This window comes from Ursus arctos, unplaced genomic scaffold (genome assembly GCF_023065955.2).
Source record: "Ursus arctos isolate Adak ecotype North America unplaced genomic scaffold, UrsArc2.0 scaffold_2, whole genome shotgun sequence".
In the NCBI taxonomy this organism is placed as follows: Eukaryota; Metazoa; Chordata; class Mammalia; order Carnivora; family Ursidae; genus Ursus; species Ursus arctos.
This window is the reverse complement of record NW_026622874.1, coordinates 3,623,327-3,645,125: the sequence shown is the minus strand read 5'-3', so window position 1 is coordinate 3,645,125 and position 21,799 is coordinate 3,623,327. Positions and strand designations below refer to the sequence as shown.

The 21,799-nt window shown below is 39.8% G+C and overlaps 1 protein-coding gene across 2 annotated transcripts in view; it reads left to right on the top strand.

Annotated features, from left to right (window-relative positions):
- ADSS2 (adenylosuccinate synthase 2) overlaps positions 1 to 21,598 on the top strand; it is a 34,882-nt gene extending 13,284 nt beyond the window's left edge. For both annotated transcript variants that reach the window (XM_026509565.4, XM_026509564.4), the window contains 10 exons: positions 1,652 to 1,702; positions 8,469 to 8,535; positions 8,777 to 8,884; positions 9,784 to 9,865; positions 11,956 to 12,082; positions 13,368 to 13,522; positions 15,037 to 15,161; positions 16,621 to 16,718; positions 19,047 to 19,196; positions 20,452 to 21,598. In XM_026509565.4, the coding sequence (XP_026365350.3) occupies positions 1,652 to 1,702; positions 8,469 to 8,535; positions 8,777 to 8,884; positions 9,784 to 9,865; positions 11,956 to 12,082; positions 13,368 to 13,522; positions 15,037 to 15,161; positions 16,621 to 16,718; positions 19,047 to 19,196; positions 20,452 to 20,504 (1,016 nt within the window). In that variant the 3' untranslated portion in view covers positions 20,505 to 21,598. The remainder of the gene's footprint in view (positions 1 to 1,651; positions 1,703 to 8,468; positions 8,536 to 8,776; positions 8,885 to 9,783; positions 9,866 to 11,955; positions 12,083 to 13,367; positions 13,523 to 15,036; positions 15,162 to 16,620; positions 16,719 to 19,046; positions 19,197 to 20,451) is intronic.
- Positions 21,599 to 21,799: the final 201 nt, after the last annotated feature.

Genomic DNA, 21,799 nt, shown 5'->3' with positions numbered 1-21,799 from the left:
ATAAAAGAGGGTTGTTTACGTACCTCCCTCCAAATGAGGGAAGTGCTCCTTCTATGAAAGTATTCACTTCTGTCTCCTCAGGAAAAAAATTTTAAAGGCTTAATTTCCTGCCCTTCCTAATCTCTGTTGGATTTTTGGAAGGCTGTGTACATTCAGTTTGCCTGCCTTGCTAGGCTTTGAGGGGAATTTGGTCATGCAAATAATATGCAGTTGAGGAAAAGCATTGTTTCCCCTTAGCTTGGCTCATATTTAAAATACTTAATTCCATTATGTTGTTAAAGTTTATTGTTCAGGTTTAAAAGTAGCAATCCGACCTCAAATGTTCCTAACAACTGAATCTGACTTCACAGAATCCTGCCTGCCCTCCTACCATGTCTGTTGTCCTCCCTGCATTTTTTTTTTAAGATTTTATTTATTTATTTGACAGAGAGAGATAGCCAGCAAGAGAGGGAACACAAGCTGGGGGGGGGGGGGAGTGGGAGAGGAAGAAGCAGGCTCCCAGTGGAGCAGGGAGCTCGATGCGGGGCTCGATCCCAGGACTCTGGGATCACGCCCTGAGCAGAAGGCAGACGCCTAACGACTGAGCCACCCAGGCGCCCCACTCCCTGCATTTTTTACCTAGGTGTTGCTGGCTGCTTTTGAATTTGGTCAACTTGAGGTTCCCATGCTGCCCTCTGTTCTCCTTCATCCCCTTTAAAAATTTTGCCCTCCTTTCTTTTTCCTTTCAGCCTGTCTAATCCAGCTGAATCCACTTTACTAATTTTCTTTGTAATAAATTTCTGTATAATATGCCTGAAGCTGACTTTAGAATACATACTTACATGTCAAAAACAGCTATAGAGGGGGAGGCTTAATATCCCCCTTTCACTTTCAGCACTTCCTCTTTATAAGGACTCCTTTTTGAAACACATCTTTGGATATTATCAAAATTAACACCTAATTTTTAATATCTAGATATTAGTTTTGAAAGTGTTTAGAGCTTGGCGGCTGATTCTTAGAATGCATGTAGCTTCCTAAGGTACTGTCTTTAAAGAAACATATCCATTTAGATTCATTTATTCATTTAGCAATAGTTCTTTGAACATTTATGGGATGATAGGCCCCGTGCTATGAAAATTCATGGCCCCTGCTCTCAGGCATTCACAGCTAAATGGGGAGATACGTATGTCATGTTGTAAGTCAATGTAGTAAGGGCAGTAGTTGATAGTCCTTTGGAGGAATTAGTGAGAACATTTTATTATTTTGTTTAATCCCACCATTTTATAATTGTCTTTTGGAAAAGGGTGCTATTCCCAAAATTAACCCTTTTCTTGAAATTCTCCTCCTGCTCTGCAGCTAGTTCCCCCTCCCCTGCCTCTAACAATTTTCCTCCCATTTGCTTTTGGGTTCTTGGAAGTATTTTATGTGGATTTGGCTGGCTTGAGTTTGGAGCTGTTTAGATAACACATTTAGAAAGATAGAACTTGTGAATGAGTGTAAATATAATGAATGACAGGTGAGAAGATTCTTGTTAAACCTGTGTCCTATACAGAAGACAAGATATGTAAGTGATTACTTCCATGAAAAACACTTTTAAACATTGTATTTCTAAAGAAATTGAGATATATGCCAAGTGTTTAATAAGCCGTATTTTTTTTCTCCTTCTCTCTAGGTTTGGAAGGCTGGGAAAAAAGGCTTATCATATCTGACAGAGCTCATATTGGTAAGGGGCACATAATGCATTTAGCTGTCTTATTATCAGAAACTTGTCACATGGAAGCATTTAGTAGCCAATTTTTCTTTAATTTTAGTGAAAACTAGGATGTATTATAATAGTTGGGCTCCAAATACATGAAATCTGAATTTTTTTTTTTCTCTTTTAGTTAAGGACTAGGCTAAATTTTACTTATTTCTGAAGAAAGAATTAGCTAACCAAATGAATCCTAAAAGCAGTATTTCATGAGACATCTCTAATTCTATTATAAAATACACCACATCAAAATACAAAGCATTTATTTGCACATTAATTATCATGTAAAAGCAGGTCTGCTATCTGGCATAGCTGTAGAGTGACTCTTTGTGTCTAAAATGTATTAATGCCGCTTTTTCGATGGTTCAGACTTCATTCAGAGTAGCCTTCTCCTCCATGATTAGTTAGAGCAAACTGGATTCTAAAGTTAAATTCAACCACCACTAATAAATTTGACGTTTGTTTCCGTGTTATTATCCTATCTCTGATGTGATAGAGTTAATTTTCGAGACAATAACCAGGAAAAAGAGTGGCCTGGTGCAAACTCTTCAGTTGTATTTAAATACAAGTGTCCCCTGGGGCAGTGGCTACTCTAGTTTTAGCATTGACCCCTGTTTTAGAGCAGCCCCGTCAGGGGCACCTGGGTGGCTCAGTCTGGAGGGTCTGACTGTTGATTTCAGCTCAGATCTCCATCTCAGGGTCTTGAGTTCAAGCCCCTTGTTGGGCTCCTCATTAGGCATGGAGACTACATTTAAAAAACAAACAAAAAAGAGTAGCCCATCAAAGTTCTTAAGGATCACCGCCTCCTGAATACCCATCAGAGCCTCGAGGCCTACCGTAGCCCCAGTAACCCAGTATGCTGACTTCTTTCAAGTAAACTGTGCTGGACTGACATACTTTGTGGGTTTTATTCACTTTTTCTAGCCTCTTTGGAAGCTTATTAGATCTTTGACTTTAGACCTTTCTTTTCTTTATATAAACATTTAAAGCCGTACAGGTACCTTTAATACTACTTTAGCTATTTCCACAAATACTGACATTTTGTATGTTTATTTCCATTCAGTTGAAAATACTTTGTAATTTTTTTGTGATTTCTGTTTGACCTATGAGTTATTGAGAAATACGTTTAAACTTCTAAATATTGGATGATTTTTCTGATTTATTTATTTCTAATTTTGTTGTAGACAGAGAATATACTTTATGTTTGATCTCAGTCTTTTTAAATTTGTTGAGACTTGTTTTATGGCCAAGCACAGGGTCTGTTTTGGTCCATGTTCTGCAAGCAGTTAGAATACGTGTTCTGTTGAGTAGGGTTGTTGAGTGTTCTTGAAGTGTCTATTAAACAGTGTTCAAATCTTCTGTGTCCTAGCTGATTTTTTTCCTACTTGCTCTCAGTCAGCTAGAGAGAGGCATGTCGAAACCTCCAACAAGAATTGTAGGTTTGTCTGTTTTTCTTTTCAACTCTTGTCAGTTTTTGCTTTGACTGCTTTGAAGCCCAGGTAGATTGCATGTATATTTAAGTTTACGTTTTTGATGAGTTAGCTCTTTCATCCTGATGAAATATCCCCCTTTTCTATGGTCATATTCCTTATTCTGAAGCCTGCTTTGATATTAATATAGCCAGCAGAGTTTTCTTAAGATCGGTATTTGCATGGTGTATCTTTTTCAGTCTAATAATCTTTAACCTATCTATATCTTTATATTTACAGGGCATTTATTATAGACTAAATGTAGTTGGGTCTTACCTTTTATTCATTGTGACAATGTTGCTTTTAATTGGAGTGCTTAGATCATTTATTTTTAATATAGTTAATTATCAATATGATTGCATTTATATCTACTTTTTGTTTTCCATTTGTTCCTTTTGCTCTTTGTCTTTTTTTCTTCCTTTTCCTGATTTCTTTTAGATTTAACATTTTAAATATTATCTGCAATATTAGTTTATTAGTTTATACCTCCTATTTCGTGAATTTTGGTGGTAGTTCTGGGATTTATAATATACAACTGTAAATCATCATCATCTACCTTAAAATAATATAACGTTTGACCCAAGATTTTTACAAGGAAATGTTTCCATTTCCCTCGTCCAGTCCCTTGTATCATCATTGTCATACATTTCATGTCTGCATTGTTCTTTTTTTTTTTTCTTCAAAGATTTTATTTATTTATTTGACAGAGAGGGACAGCCAGCGAGAGAGGGAACACAAGCAGGGGGAGTGGGAGAGGAAGAAGCAGGCTCCCAGCCGAGGAGCCTGATGCGGGGCTCGATCCCAGAGCGCCGGGATCACACCCTGAGCCAAAGGCAGACGCTCAATGACTGAGCCACCCAGGCACCTCCATGTCTGCATTGTTCTAAACTCTGTAATGCGTTCTTAATATTTTTGCTTTGAACAGCCAGTTTCCTAATAGAGAAATTTAAAAATGAGTCCATTGTTGGCCAGTTCTTTACATTAGCATACTTTAGCAAGTATGCGAGAAACTGTCTTTATAATTGTGCCCTGCCTCATTGAAACTCAAAAAATTTGTAACATAAGAGATCCTTATTGAGGGAAAGAGACCTGAGAAGTGGCTGAGACTTTAAATTTTTTTAAACATTTGAAATGCAGGTTGTTGGGTATCTGTCCTTTGACTCAGCAACTACCTGTCGAAAGACCACTCTGTGCCCAGTGTGTTGGTGGGCACCAAGGATTCAGAAAAGGCCAATAAAAATTCCTAATGGAGCTTATAGTATAGCAGGGGAAGACAGATAATAAACAAGATAAAACTGTGATGAACGTACCGTGGCACGTAGTGGTGAGTTCTAAGGAAAGAAAGGAGCCACGTGTAGTGTCTGGCAGTTTGGAGGAGGTGGGTAGGGATCTATAATTTTAGATAAAGTGGCTGGGGACGTTTCATGGTGAAGATGACATTCACGTCATCTGAAGGAGATGACAAATGAGCAAGTTCTGGAGACACAGTACAACACCGAGGCTATAGATAACAATGCCATACTGTGACTTCAAAAGCTGTGCAGAGGGTGGATCTCATGTTAAGTGACCACTATTTAAAGAACAAAACAACAAAAACACTGGGGAAAGAAGACCTGAGGAGATAGGAGAAGCCAGCAAAGTGGCCATTACAGGTAATGAGGCTCCCACTGGACCCATTCCTACGGTGTAACATTAATAGTGTTAATAAAACTTAACGATAATAATAATAAAAAAAAAGATGGTGTAAATAAAACTTACCTACTGAACACGCATAATCATCTTCTATTTTAAAAATTAGACTGAGTCCCCAAGGCAGCACTTTTTGTTTTCAGTATCTAGGCTGTAGAAAATGGAAGAGATACTCAAAGCAACTTCACACAAAGACTGTTCTCTCAAAAACAGTATTAGTGGAGGTATTAAGTCTCCATGCCATGATGGAGCTTTATGAAAGTCATTATTCTGATTTCACTAATTGCTCCTTAGGGCCTAGAAAAACCTGAAAAACATAAGTTCTATGGCAAGGTACTAAATTAACTTCTGAAAAATATGGTTTACCTGCTTTCCATCAACCATTTACTTGTGATTGCCAGGTGCCTTTGTAACTTACCTGAACGTAGAAAATAAAGCCAATATTTAAATATAAAATATCTTTTCGTTCAAAAGAAATGGCTTCCTCCAACATCTCAATTTTTGTCATAACTGATTTGCAAAGTCAGAGTTTAATGAAACAGCTTCTTAAGAATGATGCTGGCCCCTCAAAGGTAGGTAAGAAAGGCTGTAAGCTGTGTCCTAAATGGGGAACATGACAAGAAACAAATCCCTCTAGTATGTGGTAGCTCTTACTAGAATAAGTGTACAATATTTTACCCCTTTAACCACTGACTACCTTGTTACACAGACCCTTTCTGGTGCCCGAAAAAGCTACTCTGCTAGGAAAGACCTCTATGCTGACAACTGTAAGACATTGATGAAAGAAATTAAAGCAGACACAAATAAATGGAAAACTATTCTGTGCTTAGGGATGGGAAGAATTAGTACTGTTAAAATGTCCGTACTGCCCGAAGCAATCTACAGATTCAGTGCAATCCCTATCAAAATTACAGTGGTATTTTTCACAGAAATAGAGCAAACAATCCTGAAACTTCTATGGAACTGCAGAGAAACGATATAATCAAAGCAGTCCTGAGAAAGAAAACCCCAAAACCCCACGGACTCGGAGACTGAGAGAACATACTGGAAGTTGCCCGAGGCAGGCAGTTGGTAGTTGCTCATGCAAAATGGACGAGGGCGGTCAGAAGTTAGAAGCTTCTAGTTACAGAATAAAAAAGTCTCGGAGATGCCATGGACAGCATGGTGACTACAGTTAGTCATACAGTATGGCATATTTGAAAGTTGCTAAGATAATAGATCTTGGAAGTTATCACAGTGCACCTGGGTGGCTCCTTCGGGAGAGTATCCTGCTCTCGATCTCAGGTCTTGATCTTAGGGATGTGAGTTCAAGCCCCACGCTGGGTGTGGAGCCTACTTAAGAAAACAAAAAAGAGGTCTTACCACAAAAAGAAATTGTGGCTGTTTATGGTGATCGGTGTTAATTAAACTCACATGGCAGTCATTTTGCTGTATATACAAATACTGAATCATTATATTCTACACCAGAAACTAATGTTAAATGTCCCTATAGCTCAAAAAAAAAAAAAAGCTACTCTGACGACCTTTCCTAGTTATTATCTACTCCCCCTCACCGAGGGTAACCCCTATTCTCTCAGCATAGATTGGCTTCGTCAGTATTTGAATTTTATACAAATTACACATTTATATAATCTGTTGTGTCTGGCTTCGACTCAGTAGTATGCCCATTTGATTCGTCCTTATTACTAAATGAAGCAATATCTTATTTTCATTGCTGAATCGTATATCCCATTGTATGAATATGGCCCAGTTGATCCATTTTTACCGTTGATGTAACTTTGAGTCATTTCCAATATTGAGTTATTACAAGTAATATTGCTCTGACCATTCCTGTGAATATCTTTTGGTGTGCAATATGCCAGTGCAGTTTAAGGATGTCATCGCTACCCAGTTCTGTGGCACTGAGACAGATAGTGATTTACGGGATAATTTTAAATCACACAGTAAAAATGTACTCTCTGTATTGTGATCACCTAGTGTAGGAAGTGCTGGAACTCCCCTTCGGAGAGGACTAGGGAAACCTGTTAGCCATTCACTGCTGTGCTTGTTAACCTTGCCAAGCAGAGGAGAGGACTGCCTTGACAACTCGGCAGTGTCTCAAAAAGGGGACTTAGGGCAGAGAAGGCTTTAGAGGCTAGGATTAATCAGAGGGTGCTTTAAGGTCCTGTTTCCTCAATTTTTTTTTCTGGTTTCAACATCCATAACTAAAGCATTCGTCTTCTGATGCTGCCAAATAGTTTTTACACATGCCACCACTAGTTCTAGGAACCTTATATCAGTCATTCTGTTTAAGATTTATACATTTCAACTTATTTGGGTACAGTAACAATCATTAGTGAAAAGAAGCCATGGTTTAATGTATGGAAAAATGATTAAGTTGTACAGTTTAAGTGGGTGAATTTTATGGTATGTAAATTATATTCCCATAAGGCTTTTTTGAAACAAAAGAAGCCTTGGTTAAAAGTTCGAAGACCAAATTCTAGGCCTGCCTGTTCCATAAAATGGCTATTTATTCAGTCGGTAAATATTTGAGAACTTGTAGGCGCAGGAAATCAACTGGTAAGCTAACTGACATGGTCCCAAGACTCATAAAATACTGGTAGAGGAGAGAGTGTGTGGGCGTGAGTGCGCTTGCGCGTGCAGGCAGAAACACAGTCAGGCAGAGGGTATGTCCTGTAGCCCAGGATGTGAAGGAATGTCCGTTGTGACCCAAGGGCAGAAAGGGGGCCCCAGATGAAAGAGCAGACTATGCCTGGAGGCCACAAAAGAGTTCTGTCTTTTTCTTTTGATCAATAGAAAGCCATTGATTTTTAAAGCAAAGGGGGTGGTGACGCCGTATTTGTGTCTTGGAAAGATGGCTTTGCTGCATTAAAAGTTATGAATTTGAGATGTGCAAGAGGGGAAATAGGCACACTCAGTTGGCTACAGTTCTGGCTAGAGACGATGGGAGCTCGGAGAGACTGCTGAGAAGAGAGAGAGAGAGAGAGAGAGAGAGATGTCAGAATAACCCAAAGATGTCTGCAGGGTAGAACCTGAAGAAAAGAGGGTATCCTAGTAAACTGAGCTTCATAGAATTCTGGGGTACCCTCTTACTGACCGTTTTTAAAATAATATATGTTGTAGTTAGTAGGAATGAACAATCAGGTGTATTTCATAGTAGTATACCTGTTGACATAATAACTTTCCCTCCCACCATTGTTGGTGCTTTTTAAAATGTATGCATTCGGGGTGCCTAGGTGGTATGGTCGATTGAGCCTCCAATTTTGGTTTCGGCTCAGGTCATGAGATCAAGCCCCATGTCGGGCTCCACGCTTAGTGCGGAGTCTGCTTGAGATCCTCTATTCCTCTCCTTTGACCCCTCCTGCTCATACCCCCTCTCTCTCTCCCTCTGTCTCTTTCCCCCTCCCTTTCTCATAAATAAATAAATCTTTTAAAAAATAAAATGTATCCATTTGATTAGTCATGATGAAATTAGGCTGAAGGGATTTATAGCTTAAGTAATTTAAAATACAGTATGTTTTGCTCCTCCTATGTTACCTTTGTTTCAACAACAACTGTGATTTGTTTTTTTTCCCCCTCAGTATTCGATTTCCATCAAGCAGCTGATGGTATCCAGGAGCAACAGAGACAAGAACAAGCAGGAAAAAAGTAGGGTGTTTTGTTTTTGTTTTTGGTGCAGTTTAAGCATATCCAGACCCTAATGTTTAAATTCTAGGCCAGAGGTTTAAGAAAAATTTTTAGAATATCCTGTTTAGATTCCAGAGAAAATCAATAGGATTGTGAATATAAACTTACAGAAAATAGAGTACCTTCATTCTTTGTGATGATCTGACCACAAGAGCTCCATCTTTCTTGTCTAACTCAAAGCTTTTTCTGATTTATTTTTAAGTTTGGGTACCACAAAAAAGGGCATTGGCCCAGTTTATTCTTCCAAAGCTGCTCGGAGTGGACTGCGGATGTGCGATCTGGTTTCTGACTTTGATGGCTTCTCTGAGAGGTAACTAGCTTGTGTTTCAGAGTGGAAAGAGCAAATGGATTTTTTGAAATTTTTCAAATCCAGGTTGCAAATTGGTAAAATCGGTCTTCTAGTTGAATAGTGGTGCTTGGCTTTTCTTGTTTTATTTGGACTTTAAAGTTATTTTTATTACTTAATTTCAAATTAAACTTCATGGAAAGTAACCTCATGTTGCTATCCTAGCAGTACCCCAAGAAGGCAAAGCCAAGGTCATATGTAAGGATTGGAGTTTGGGATGGTTTGCTGAGAAACAGTTTCCAGGGGGTGCTTTGGTGAGGTTACCACATCCTAGAGTCTTGACCCTCAGATTTTCAGTTCTGGAGACCTCTCTTCCCCCACCTAGACCTAATTAGGCTCTTAGGTACTGGTGAACTATTTGTACCAAACTCACCTTAAATAATAGAAATTGCCTCATTGACACTTACTCTCTAGAAAAATCTCCATGAGAGACCTAATCATCATCAAAGCTATCTGGTGACTCAGTGACATGGGGTTAGTTGGTTGCATTTAATAACAGGTGGCATCAAAGGCCTTACCTCTGTCTCTTAAAAACATCGTGTAGACCATCCCCTTTTATTTTTCACACAGTGTAATATAATTCATATTCACGTGTTACTACAGACTAGTTCTTCCCCTTCCCTCCACACACATCATCATGATTATGTTGTTGGTCTTCCTAAATTTGAATAAAAAGTACTGTTTTTGAGTGTATCATTTATTCATATGATTGATCTGTTTAGATTTTATTTCTTAGAATGTAGCTTCAGTTTGGGATACATTTGTTATTAAAACTGCTTATCTACAGAAACCATTTGAATCAAATGATATTATTCGGACTATTTTTAATTGAGCTGTTGGCTTGCTTTATCTATATTTCTCAGGTTCAAAGTTCTGGCTAACCAATACAAATCTATATACCCCACTCTGGAAATCGACATTGAAGGCGAATTACAAAAACTCAAGGTAATGCTTTCTGGCCTTTCTAATGTCCTTTTTAGAACTTGTTTGCCAGATTGGCATCTAAGATCTTTCATTCATTCGGGTTTTGTGTTAGGAACTGCAAACATAAGAATGAAGAACGTAGAGTATTTAATTTCCTTTATGGAAATTACGCTGTGACTGAGAAGTTATATGTTAAATAATTTATAGTATAATAAATGCCACACAGATATGTGTAAAGCATTGGAAATAAGAACTAGTAAAGCAAATTGCTTGTCCTTTTTAAGTCTAAAAGCATATAGGCCTACCTAAAAGGACATGGCATGTTTGAGTCACTTCACATAATGTGGCTGAAAGAAAATATTGAGTGGGGAGCAGAGTTGGATTTCACAGATCTTGTATTGGTCTCATATGCAACAATAGGGAGTTTGGCTTTTATCATGGAGTTAATGAAAAGCTAGTGAGTAATTCTGAGCAGAAAAAAGACGAGATTTGTATTATATAAAAATCCCTCCTAGCAATGTGGAGCATAGATCAACAGAGGGGCAGCAGGAGATAACTTGTAAAGCTGGCAGGCCCGTTCTGGAAGGACGCCCCACAGGGCTAGTGTCTTTAACACTTGGTCTTAAAAGACAAAGAAGGTGATTGGCCAAAGGTTGGGTCCATGTGTGGCCACTCTTAGGTGTCAGTGGTGCCTGAGTTCATCAGTAGGCAAATCTCCTACCCTTTCCACCCTTAAATTCGTCCCTGATGTTTGGTGCGTTTCAAGCTGGGCCCTATGTATCTGATTATTACTTCTTCTCTGAATAGCTATGAACATGAATTCCAGAGCTGAAAAGGAATTTACAAACCTCATATGCATTCTAGAATGGTTGTAGACCTTAGGCCTATCTACTCACTGAATTCCTTTAACAAACAAACAAACAAACAAACAAACAAACAAACCTCCAAGGAAGATTCTAAATGTTGGTATTTAGATTTCAGTGTATTGGTCATTGCTTAGAATAGACTGCCACCTTCTTTTCATTCTGTCATGCAACAAATATTTTAAATTTATTCCAGGCAACTTGGAAATATTTATGCACTAAAGTTTGGATATGACTTTTTGGTTCTGTTCTATCCATGTTTCATGTGAATGTAAAGCAGATGAATAATCATGAACAGAATTGGGGAAGAAGATTCTTAATAGGTGGGATATGTTGAGCCAGCACTTTAAGGAATAAGGGACATGATGAACGGCATGGTCATTTCAGGCATAACAAAAGGTCTAAACCAGGAATAAGCAGGAGACTAGAGCCAAGGGAGGGGGGACGAGACTTTCATCAGTGGGTATAACCTGTTCGGTGAGTTCATGAGTGGATTGTGGAATTTCCATACTAGACTGGCTAAATATGAAAACATAGTTGAAACTGGGTTTTATTGTAGTTATACTTTAGGCCTTGGGGGAACTCTTGTTTATATTACATTTTTAATTGAATTCTAAAGTTAAGCAGTATTATTAATACTTTAAATATATTTTATGAGAGTTTTATAATGCTCATGTATAAAATAGTTGATGTTATCTGCTAGTAATACTGCTGAGATATTGCTGTCATGGGACACAGTGGCTGTCATGGGACACAGTGGCAAAAGATTATTAACAATTACCGCTTTTTGTATGCTCGGCAATGTTACCTGTGACCCGCACCAGCATTTTGACAGTCACCCAGTGCGTGTTTCAAAACTCATGGTTACATGGATTATAAATGCGGCTTTTTAAATACCTCATAAAATATAAAAGCACAGTATAGTACGCTCAGCTCTTTTTATTTTCCCAAGAGCTGGTTTATGAAGAATGTAAGGTTGTCATCATTACTTTCAGTGAGGTTCACGTAGAACTTTGAATTTCATTGTTTCTCTGCTGTTCTTGCACTTGGTTCTCTTTCCTGGTTCTGGAAAGTCAGGACGAGAGACCAAAGCTAATCCAGGTACGCAGTAGGGTGAGCACCGTCACCAACCCCCTTCTGCCTTGCATGACTTCAGTTTGCCTGGTCACAGAGTCAGGTGAGTTTTACTTGCCCTGAGCATGTTGTAAATTTATTAGTACACACTGAAATTGGTTTTTGTCTTTGTAGGGTTATATGGAAAGGATTAAACCGATGGTGAGAGATGGCGTTTACTTCCTCTACGAGGCCCTGCATGGGCCACCGAAGAAAATCTTGGTAGAAGGTGCGAATGCAGCACTGCTAGATATCGATTTTGGTGAGTGAGATAAGACTTGCAGGAGCCTAACCGAGCCCGAAAGCACTTAGGGTATAAATAATGAATGTTCACCTTATGGGGTTTTAAAACAAGGCTTTTAGCTTGTATATTCAGGCATGATGGATGGTTGTCATCTACTAATCTTTTTTTTAAAGCAATATTGTGGAATACACAATGCATGTGTTACATTTCATAGTTGAGTAGAAAAATGAAATCACTATTTGGGTCAGTGGGTTTGGGATACTGTAAACGGATTTCTGTTGTTTGGTTCATGCTCCATTTGCTTGGAACTATAAGATGATTAGAGGAATCCTGTGGAAGGATAATTACCTTTAATTCAGCCATTTTTTTAAATATCGAGAACTAATAAACTTTGTCATTGAACATACCCCGTCTAAGATCTGTGGAAGTCTCTTGAACTCCCTTGGTGTGAGACTCTGAATGGATTAGGGCATTTCCTCCATCTTCAAAAAGTTAAGGCTTTGACGTCTTCCAGCTACTGCCCCATTGGTTGTTGGCCTTTCCCTCTGAACATGATCTCAAAGGATAAGTCTGAGTGTTCTCAGCTCTTAAAGACATTTCATTGGCTTTTGACTGCATGTATACCAATTAAAGAAAATGTCTATTTCTATTACAGTGAATATGTATTTTTTACTTCATGATATGCCTGTGGAATCTGGAAAGAAAGCAGAGTGTCTGGTTAGCTTAGTGGATAGTTGAAGTAGGAACGGGATCTTTGGGGATGGAGGAGTACACCCCTCTTAGCTTCTCTTGTCGTTTTTGGGATTATTCCCTTAATATAGACCAGAAGGTAGGATAATGAATACCACAGAATTCTTAGTATCCTGGTGTCGGTCTAGGTTGTGGCTGTATCGTAAAAATCAGTATCAAGGGAATAAAATAAATTCGTTTTTAAACCAATAGGAACATGTTAAAAACACATAGATTATAAGTCTACACGGTGGAATAACGCCTGGGTTTTGGCATGAAATTATTTAGCGGTCCATTAGGTGAGTAGCTACCATACAGAGCTGAGTAACTGAACACTCAAGGAACCTGCCCAGAGTGAGCACTGCAGAGATAGCTCTAACTACCTGTGTTCTGCTCTCATTACAGACAGAAAGGATCAAGACTAAAGGTTGAGGTTTGAGAGGGCAGTTGTAGTCAAGTCTGTCTAGTACCTAGAATGTACCAAATGCAGATTTTTCACAGTAATTGTTTCAGAGTACTGTATATCTATGTGTGTATAATATTTGTTTCTTTTCTTTTTTTTTTTTTTTTTAAGGAACTTACCCTTTTGTGACCTCTTCAAACTGTACTGTTGGAGGTGTCTGTACCGGGTTGGGAATGCCCCCTCAAAATGTTGGAGAAGTGTATGGGGTTGTGAAAGCTTACACAACTCGAGTTGGCATTGGTGCCTTCCCAACAGAGCAAGACAATGTAAGCCTGTTTTTCAGTAGATCCAATTCTGGAAGTTTTAAAGTAAAAACTCCCAGGGCGACTGGGTGGCTCAGTTGGTTAAGTGTCCGACTCTTGGTTTCAGCTTAGGTCGTGATCTTGCGGTTGTGGGATCGAGCCCTCCATTGGGCTCCACACTCAGCACGGAGTCTGCTTCAGATTCCCTCTTTCTCTCTTGCTCTCTTTCTTTCTCTCTGTCAAATAAATATATAAAATCTTTTTAAAGAGTGGGGGGGGCGGTGCCTGGGTGGCTCAGTTGGTTTAGCATCTGCCTTTGGCTCAGGTCATGATCCCAGGGTCCTGGGAACGAGCCCCGTATCGGGCTCCCTGAATGGAGGGAGGGGAGTCTGCTTCTCCCTCTCCCTCAGCCTACCGCTCCCCCTGCTCGTGCTCGCTCTCTCTGTCAAATAAATCTTTAAAATAAATACACTAAATAAAAACTTCTGCTTTTTTTCCCTTAATGGATTCTTGTCTTCCTGTGCTTTTCACTTAAGTGGCAGCAGATTGGCAACAAAAGACAGAGGGTTAAAGAGTACTGACAGGTAATTGTAAGTGCGAGGCCACGCGAAGGTGGGATTATGAGGAAGGTTGAGATAGTGGAGGAGAAAGAAGTGGTTAAAAATAAGAACTGCCTTTCACCAAGAGCTTATTAGGAGCCGAGGCTGAGAAGAGCGACTTCCAGCCTTGGTCTAATCCTAGCCGGCACCTCTGCAGCAGTGACGTTGGGCCAGGCACTGTCCAGGTGTTGTATGCTCAGAAGCCCTTTGGACCTCACGACCCTCAGGGAGCTGGGTGGTGTCACTCTCCCCCCTCCACACGAGGAAACAGGCACTGAGGGATGCAGTCACTTGCGCAAAGTCACATGGAGGGACGGGGCTGGAGTTCAAACCTGACAGAGCAACATTTTAAACATTTTAGTTGTATTGATGTAGAATACAAGAGGTAGTGAAATGATGACTTTAATCAGAAAGGTGTAAATTAGGGAATAGATAGATAAGTGAATAATTGGGTTCTAGGGAATGGCTGTGGCTTAGATCTTTGAGCCTTGTCGTTAGGCTTAACTCTCTTAGAAGGGGCATCGTGTTGTCCACAACTACTGACTAGCTGAGAGTTCGTCTTACAGTTTTCAGGAGGATCATCGAATTACAGTTCTTGGAACAATTGGCTTAACTTGTCTATTTTAATAAATAATTAACAACCTTGCTTTTAATGTGCAGCATTTTGTATGTTAATCTAAATTTTAAGAAGTTATCTAACATCGTAAAAAATACTGGTTTTAAAGAAATGGTAAAAAAGGAAGCCAAAAGTCGATCTCTTCCAGATAATGCCTGCCTCACATAATATCCATCATCTGTATGGAATTCTGTCTTCCACTTAGTTATTTTTTGGAAGATGTTCATCTCTCTAAGACTTTGACTTGTTCTATGATCTTACGTAATTCTACTAGATTTACAGCATTGGTATTATAATCCTAAATCCTGTTTTCTGTTTTCTAGGAAATTGGAGAATTATTACAAACAAGAGGTCGAGAGTTTGGGGTAACCACTGGAAGGAAAAGAAGGTGTGGCTGGCTGGACTTGGTTTTGCTCAAATATGCTCATATGATTAATGGATTTACTGCGTGAGTATTCTTAGAAACATTTATTTCAGGAAACTAAGGTATAGTTCATGATCGCAGGTTAAATTTTGTGGTGTGCAAGCTTGAAAAGTAGTACCTTGGTAGAAAAATTTCACTGTTTAGCCTCCAAATGAAATTGTAGCTGAAGGTTCAAGTGGACCAAGATCTAGAGGAAGGATACCCAAGGGAGAGGACCACAGGTTGTCTTCCTACACATCCACTGTTGGGAAAAAGGAATCATGATACTCTCACATGCACGTTAATATAGAAGGAAGTGAGATAGGTGGGTAGGTAGATAGATGGTGTGTTTTGCTTATATGGAGGGGAGGCAATATAACCGATGTAGTGCGTGGGCTTGATTAATGTCTAACTTCTGTTTTCAAATCTCAGATTCATGCGCTGTGCCAGGACTTTGGTCAAGTTAATCTTTCTGTGCCTTTTTCATCATCTTTAAAATCTAGATAATAATCAGGCAGGCATTTTGAAAATTAGATGAGAAATATAGTGGGAGCATATAGCGTGCTGCCTGGCTCATTGAAAACACTCGGCAAAAAGTTGCTATTCACACATGTATAAAAATATGTAAATAAATGTATTTCTGATTGTATTAATTCGACTTAACTTTCCAGCAAATAACAGAATAAAGTATAAAAAAATAATTTGTGGATAAGAATCCCAAACCTACTGTTTTATCTAATTGTATAGATTTTCCCTTAAAACTGTTTCCCAGTCAGTTTATTGGGAGATTTGATGTATCTCGAAGAGGTCCTTGATGCAGTGTCCTCACTTTGCTTTGACAATTTCTGAGCAGAAGGGCGGAGGTGATAGTAACCAGAGTAAAGAAATGAGGGTCGATGACCTATGTGTAAATGTACGTGTATCTCGTAGTCTTCGTGTGGAACAGTGAGTTCTGCTGTGTCCCACAGCGTGCATCCTTTACTGCAGGCAGCTGTCCCTCAGACATGTGTTACCCGTCATAAGAAAGCTAAGCGGGGCGCCTGGGTGGCTCAGTCGGTTAAACATCCAACTCCTGATTTCGGCTCAGGTCATGATCTCAGGGTCATGAGATCAAGCCATGTGCTGGGCTCTGCACGGAGCGTGAAGCCTGCTTGAGATTCTCTCCCCCACTCCCCCCCATCTCACTTGTGTGCACACTCTCTCAAAAATAATAAATAAAATAAAGAAATATAAAAAAAAGAAAGCTAAGCAAGATGGTATGGATCAATCAGGGAAAATATAATTTTTAGAAAAGTAACTCACCAGTAGATCAGTTAAGTCATTTTTTGTTATGAGGAAAATGCATGCTTTATGTGTGGCACACTTTAGGACATAATCCTAACCAGTTTTCAGAATTGCTTTGGAATGTGTAGCTTTGTACGAATTTTCCTTTATTTCCTCATCAAGTTAGATGTTCGGGCCTTGCGTAGTTTGCCGTTTGAACGTTGCCTTTCCTTCCCCTTAGGTTGGCACTTACCAAATTGGATATTTTGGACATGTTTACGGAAATCAAAGTTGGAGTTGCTTACAAGTTAGATGGTGAAATCATACCTCATTTCCCAGGTACTTTTTTCAGTCTGTGATATAAAGAATATTATTAGGTGAACGTGTTAGAGCAGTTTCGTAAAGCTCTTCTGCGTAGTTCATGACGTATAGTCATGGGGTCGAGACGCTCTTTGTGAAACGCACGAATATATTCTCATATTATTAGCATTTGTTTCAAGGTTGCTCTGTGTTTGGATCCTGGGTTGCAGTCGTAAGCATGTGTTCAGACTCAGAATAGGAAAGAAGAAACCTGGGACCTCGGAGCCCAGCCAGCTATGCTGCCCCTGAATCTCATCTTCCCTGATTTGAAAGTAACTGCTGTGTAGGCCGCCTGCTCTTCCTGGAGAACTGTGGGGTCGGAGAACAGAGCGCTTCTCCTGAGAGGCAGCAGGCTCTTCAGGCACTAACCCAGCCTGTTCTTCAAGCCCCGTGAATGCTTTTTTCCTGATCTATGTCAGAAGGGGGTGGTTGTAGGGAGACTTCCTACACAAGGCACTGTGTTTCTTCAGGCGTATCTTTAGTGATGGGGTTTCTTCAGTGACTTAGGAAGTTGCATACGTGTCTCCAGCTTCCAGAAATAGGAGCAGTTCATTTGATTAGTCGTCCTGTAAGCCTGGGAATATGCCAAACAAAGGAATATTCACTAGCTTGATGAAACTTGGTAGGCTGGTAGGTTTTGTGACTTGCTGATGACGACCCGTCCTCGGCAACCGAGGATCACCTCAAGTTCTTAGAAACACGTTTAAAATCATTATCTGTTAGTCCGAGGGTCCGTCTCCAGTTCGGTTTCTCTTGACTGTTCTTTTCCTTGATTGTGGATCACTGTTTCTGTGACTAATGACTTCTGGTTGACTGTGTTTATGTTGTAGTGACTCGGATTCTGTTTTCTTCCTCTGAAGGTATTGGTTCTTGTTTTAGGGGACAGTTGAATTACTGGCCGATCATCTTGAACTTGTATAAGCTCGGTTTTCTTCTGTGTTAGTATAGTTACGTGCAGAGCCAGGGTGTTTCCCAAACCACCAACCTGGTGGGGGTCAGTCTCCAAATTCTGTCTCTTCTGTGGATCTTGGTAGCTTGGTTTTAGGCTTCGTTATGGAGGGTCTGCAGTCAGTTATACTCTTGAGCCTGGTTTTTAATTTTAAGGAGCAGCCTTTCTGCTATCTCAGGTGAGTGGCAGGAGAGCAACTGAAGTGTAGAGACATCTCTCTGATCTGGCAGTGCTGGAGCTCCAGTGTATCCTGTCCCTTCCCTTCTCCCAGCACCGCTTGACCTCTGGAATCTGTCCCACTCAACTGTGTGACAACTAAGAGCTGGTAAGCCTCAGTGGTCCCACGGGTCCCTCCTGTGTGAAGTTGAACGTTAGGCATGGGACTTTCACACGGACTTAAGAGGGGTGGGAGCTCCCTGTCTGGCTCCCTCCTCTCTGACACTTGACCATGATGACTGTAGCCACTTCAGCTTTGCTGAAACCTGATTATCTCCCCTCTCGGCTGAGTCAGACCACTGTTCTCCACTGACTCTAGTGTCCTGACTTCCAGTGGCCGGGAAGGTGTCCCTGGTCACAGAGTTGAGTAGTTTCAGGACTTGCTTGTGAGTTTTCTCTTTCTCAGAACCTGCAGCTTTGTGCTGCCTGTTGTCCGCATTGACCAGTCGGGCGATATGGGCTGTGGCGGGGAGGCAGCTCCCTTCAGTGGACGGCAGTTTCTGAACGGGAGTCCTCAGCGGGCCGCACTTCCGCAGCTGGGCAATGAGCGTCTCAGTCGTGACGTGGGAAGTCCGGACAGAATCCGCACGGCACGCACTGTATTGTGTCTGTTCAAAGAAGCTGCTCTTACTTCGTACGTTTTCCGTTTCTGTTAGGGGCTAGAGAGAAAATGGTGAGGTGAGACGATGAAGAAAATTTCCAGCTAAGCTTTGCACAATCACAAAATCACTCGATTTCCCAGATGAGAGCAAGCACGCAAGTCTCCTTTCTGTGAGGTTGCTGTCTTTATGCGGGTCCATAATCTCTAATCCACAGTGCGGAAATCTAAAAAGCTCTAAAAATGGAAAGTTTAAATTTTTGCACCAAAGTCCTTTGACAGCAAAACTTGAGTTGATATTAGAACTAAAATCTCTCTGCTTAGAGTGAATAATGCTGTTGCTGCAGGAATGTGTTTGATTATGAAAATATTGCCTCAGGTGGTAAATGTCTGACTTTCCTACACTCCGGGAAGCTCTGCATTCCAAAACACCTCTGGCTCCGAGGATTTTCATAAGAGATCATGAACCTTTGACATAGCAAAAAGCCGTTTGCAATAGGCAGCGCTCTACCATGGAAAAACAGACTTACTCTTTAACTTTCAGCAAACCAAGAAGTCTTAAATAAAGTTGAAGTTCAATATAAGACACTCCCAGGTTGGAACACAGATATATCAAATGCAAGGACATTTAAAGAACTACCTGTTAATGCACAAAATTACGTTCGATTTATTGAAGATGAGCTTCAAATTCCAGGTAAGTATACTTTATGAACGGCTCTCTTTACGTCTAACTTAACTGCCTACCTTTGAGATAGGATAAAAGAAAAATCATTATTACTTTGTAGAGTGTTCATGATTTGCATCAATGCCCAGGAAAGTATAAAATAATCTTATTTCTTAGAGTAAATGTAGTCCTCTTTCTTTAATCCTTCATCTGCCTGAAGATAGTAGGTTACCTCCCACTGTTTTGATCCTGTCTTAATTCTCTGCTACTCTGGTTTTTACCCTGTGACTTTCATGGTTGTGGCTTTCTCCCTCTTAGTCACAAATCCTTTTGTATCTTCACCTCCACCAAAAATGGTTTGTGGTTTTTCCATTGGAGATGAAACCACTCTTGGGAGTTGGGGGAGTTTCTTGAATAATTAGGAAATAACAGGTAGAGAAAATAGGAAATTCAGTCTGAAAAAATATTAGGGGAAAGAATAAAACTTTATTAAAAAACAAGCTGGCCAGGGAGTTAGGCATAACAAGGTTATCGCTGTGACTAGTTAATGGAAGTCTTTTAACACATTGCTTTCTTGCTTCTACTTGCACTGGTAGAGATTGGAGAGACAAAAGCGAAGTGGGTAGAAGGTGTCCTCCATATAGAATCCATTATGTACTTATTCTGATTTGTATTGTGGTTTGTCTCAAATACGAGTCTTGTTTTCCAAATTGCTAGCTGCCCCGGCCAGTGTGATGTCCAATTTAGTCAGCATGTTTGCTATGGTTCTTAGTCAACATTTTTCTGAAATACAAGCAATAGTGAATTTAACAGTGGCCTGTGTAAAATGCCATAAAGGTTAACCCGTGTGGAACAATATTTACCGATTCCTGTAGACTGGTTCAGGCTGTGCAAGTTGAAATAGTATTCGTTCCCAGATGTTTCTACGTTTTTGAGCTACAAAAGGTGACCTCTTAGCATCCTGCGTTTATCAAAGATGCTTATTTTATCTCGTTATTAGGGACTTAATCAAGGACTCTTTAGATCTCTGCTGGTTTGGGCCAATATTTTGTTAACCTGATTATTAGTCATTGAGGACTTGGAAATACTGTGTGATTAAAACTGGAGCTGGTAAGGCACTGTTCAGAAATCAGCCCAGTCAGTCTTCTAGCAGGACAGTGAGGGATAGCAAAAGGCACCTCGCAGAGTTAAATCGTGACCTTGAGAAACATGGGAGATCTTTTCATCCCAAGGATTAAACGTTAAAAATGAATTAATACTGTTCTTTACTTTTTTCCCCTACTAGTTAAATGGATTGGTGTAGGTAAATCCAGAGAGTCTATGATTCAACTCTTCTAGGGATTTCCAGTGACACAAGAAGCACTCCTTGAGAAGGGGGGAAAGGACTTTCTTAAATATTTCATTTATGATCTGCAAATTTCAAGAGGAAAGACATTGAAGTGAGTTTTAAGCCCTGCGGTTGTTTCCGGTCACGTAAGCTGGCTGGCTGCTGTGGAGAGAGACTCGGGTGTGTTCCGGTGTCAGCCGCCCTCGCTGGCGGAGTCGCCGAGTCCGGTGTTGCTCCCGCTGCTCACGGTGCCACGTTTGCTTTCAGTGTGTGGTCGCAGTATGATCCGTGTTGTTTGAAATCTCAACTAGAATTCCTTTCAGCGTAGTTTTTCTTCGTTAGTGTCATTGTGTGTTCTTAGGTTTTACCTCTATTAAATGGCAAGAACAATTAATGCAGTTTTGCACAAATATTTTTTACATTCTGGTCTTTCAATTTGTCATTGTGATCTTTGCTGTTAGAAAAAAATGATGAAAAGAAGGGTTCTATAAACTTTTGTAATGCTATAAATTCTGTTTAACTTGTGAACTGTTTATTTTCTGCTGAGACCATTGCAAATTTGAGCTTTGGCGGGTGGGGGGGGGATTATATCCATGTATCCTTTAATTTGTACAGAACACAAAACTTACTTCTCTCTGTAAATTATTTAATGCACTGGACATTTAATTAAATGTTCAGAGAAAGGTGTTCCCTAAAACAACAATCTTAATGTTAAAAAAAATTAGTCATTAAAAGATCGTTGTGATAATTGGTGGATATTTTTCTTTAATTTCAGGCATTAACTATGAAATGTATGGCTGTTCTTTTTTATCTTACCATTATTTCTAAATCTAGTGGATTGATTTTCAACATTGTGCCTGCCAGTATGCCTACAGAATCATCTGTAAGTGTCCAAATGAACCCAAATTGTCAGTTGTAATTTTGATCATGCCTTTATTTTTTCTTTCTTGGAAAAAAAGAGGTGTTGTTTTGACAATTAGGCTTAACATACTGTGTTGTAGATTATCCTTCAGTGAACTATTTTAAATGTTTAAATTAGGTGCCACTTAAATTTATTTTATTATACCATCAATAGCTGATTAAAAAGAACCAAATATTTCTAGTATGGTTTGTGTATTGTGTTTTTGTTCCAGTGAGAGAAGTACTGGTAATACTTGTATCTAGAAGAAGAGCTTTATCCCTGTAGTATGTAGGGCTGGGGTGGGGAGATGTCAAAACAGAGTCTCAGAAAAGAATGTAAATATCTTTGTCTTCACTTTTTATTAATACTTAGTTCAGAAAATTCTAAAATAGAGCCAGCCTTGTT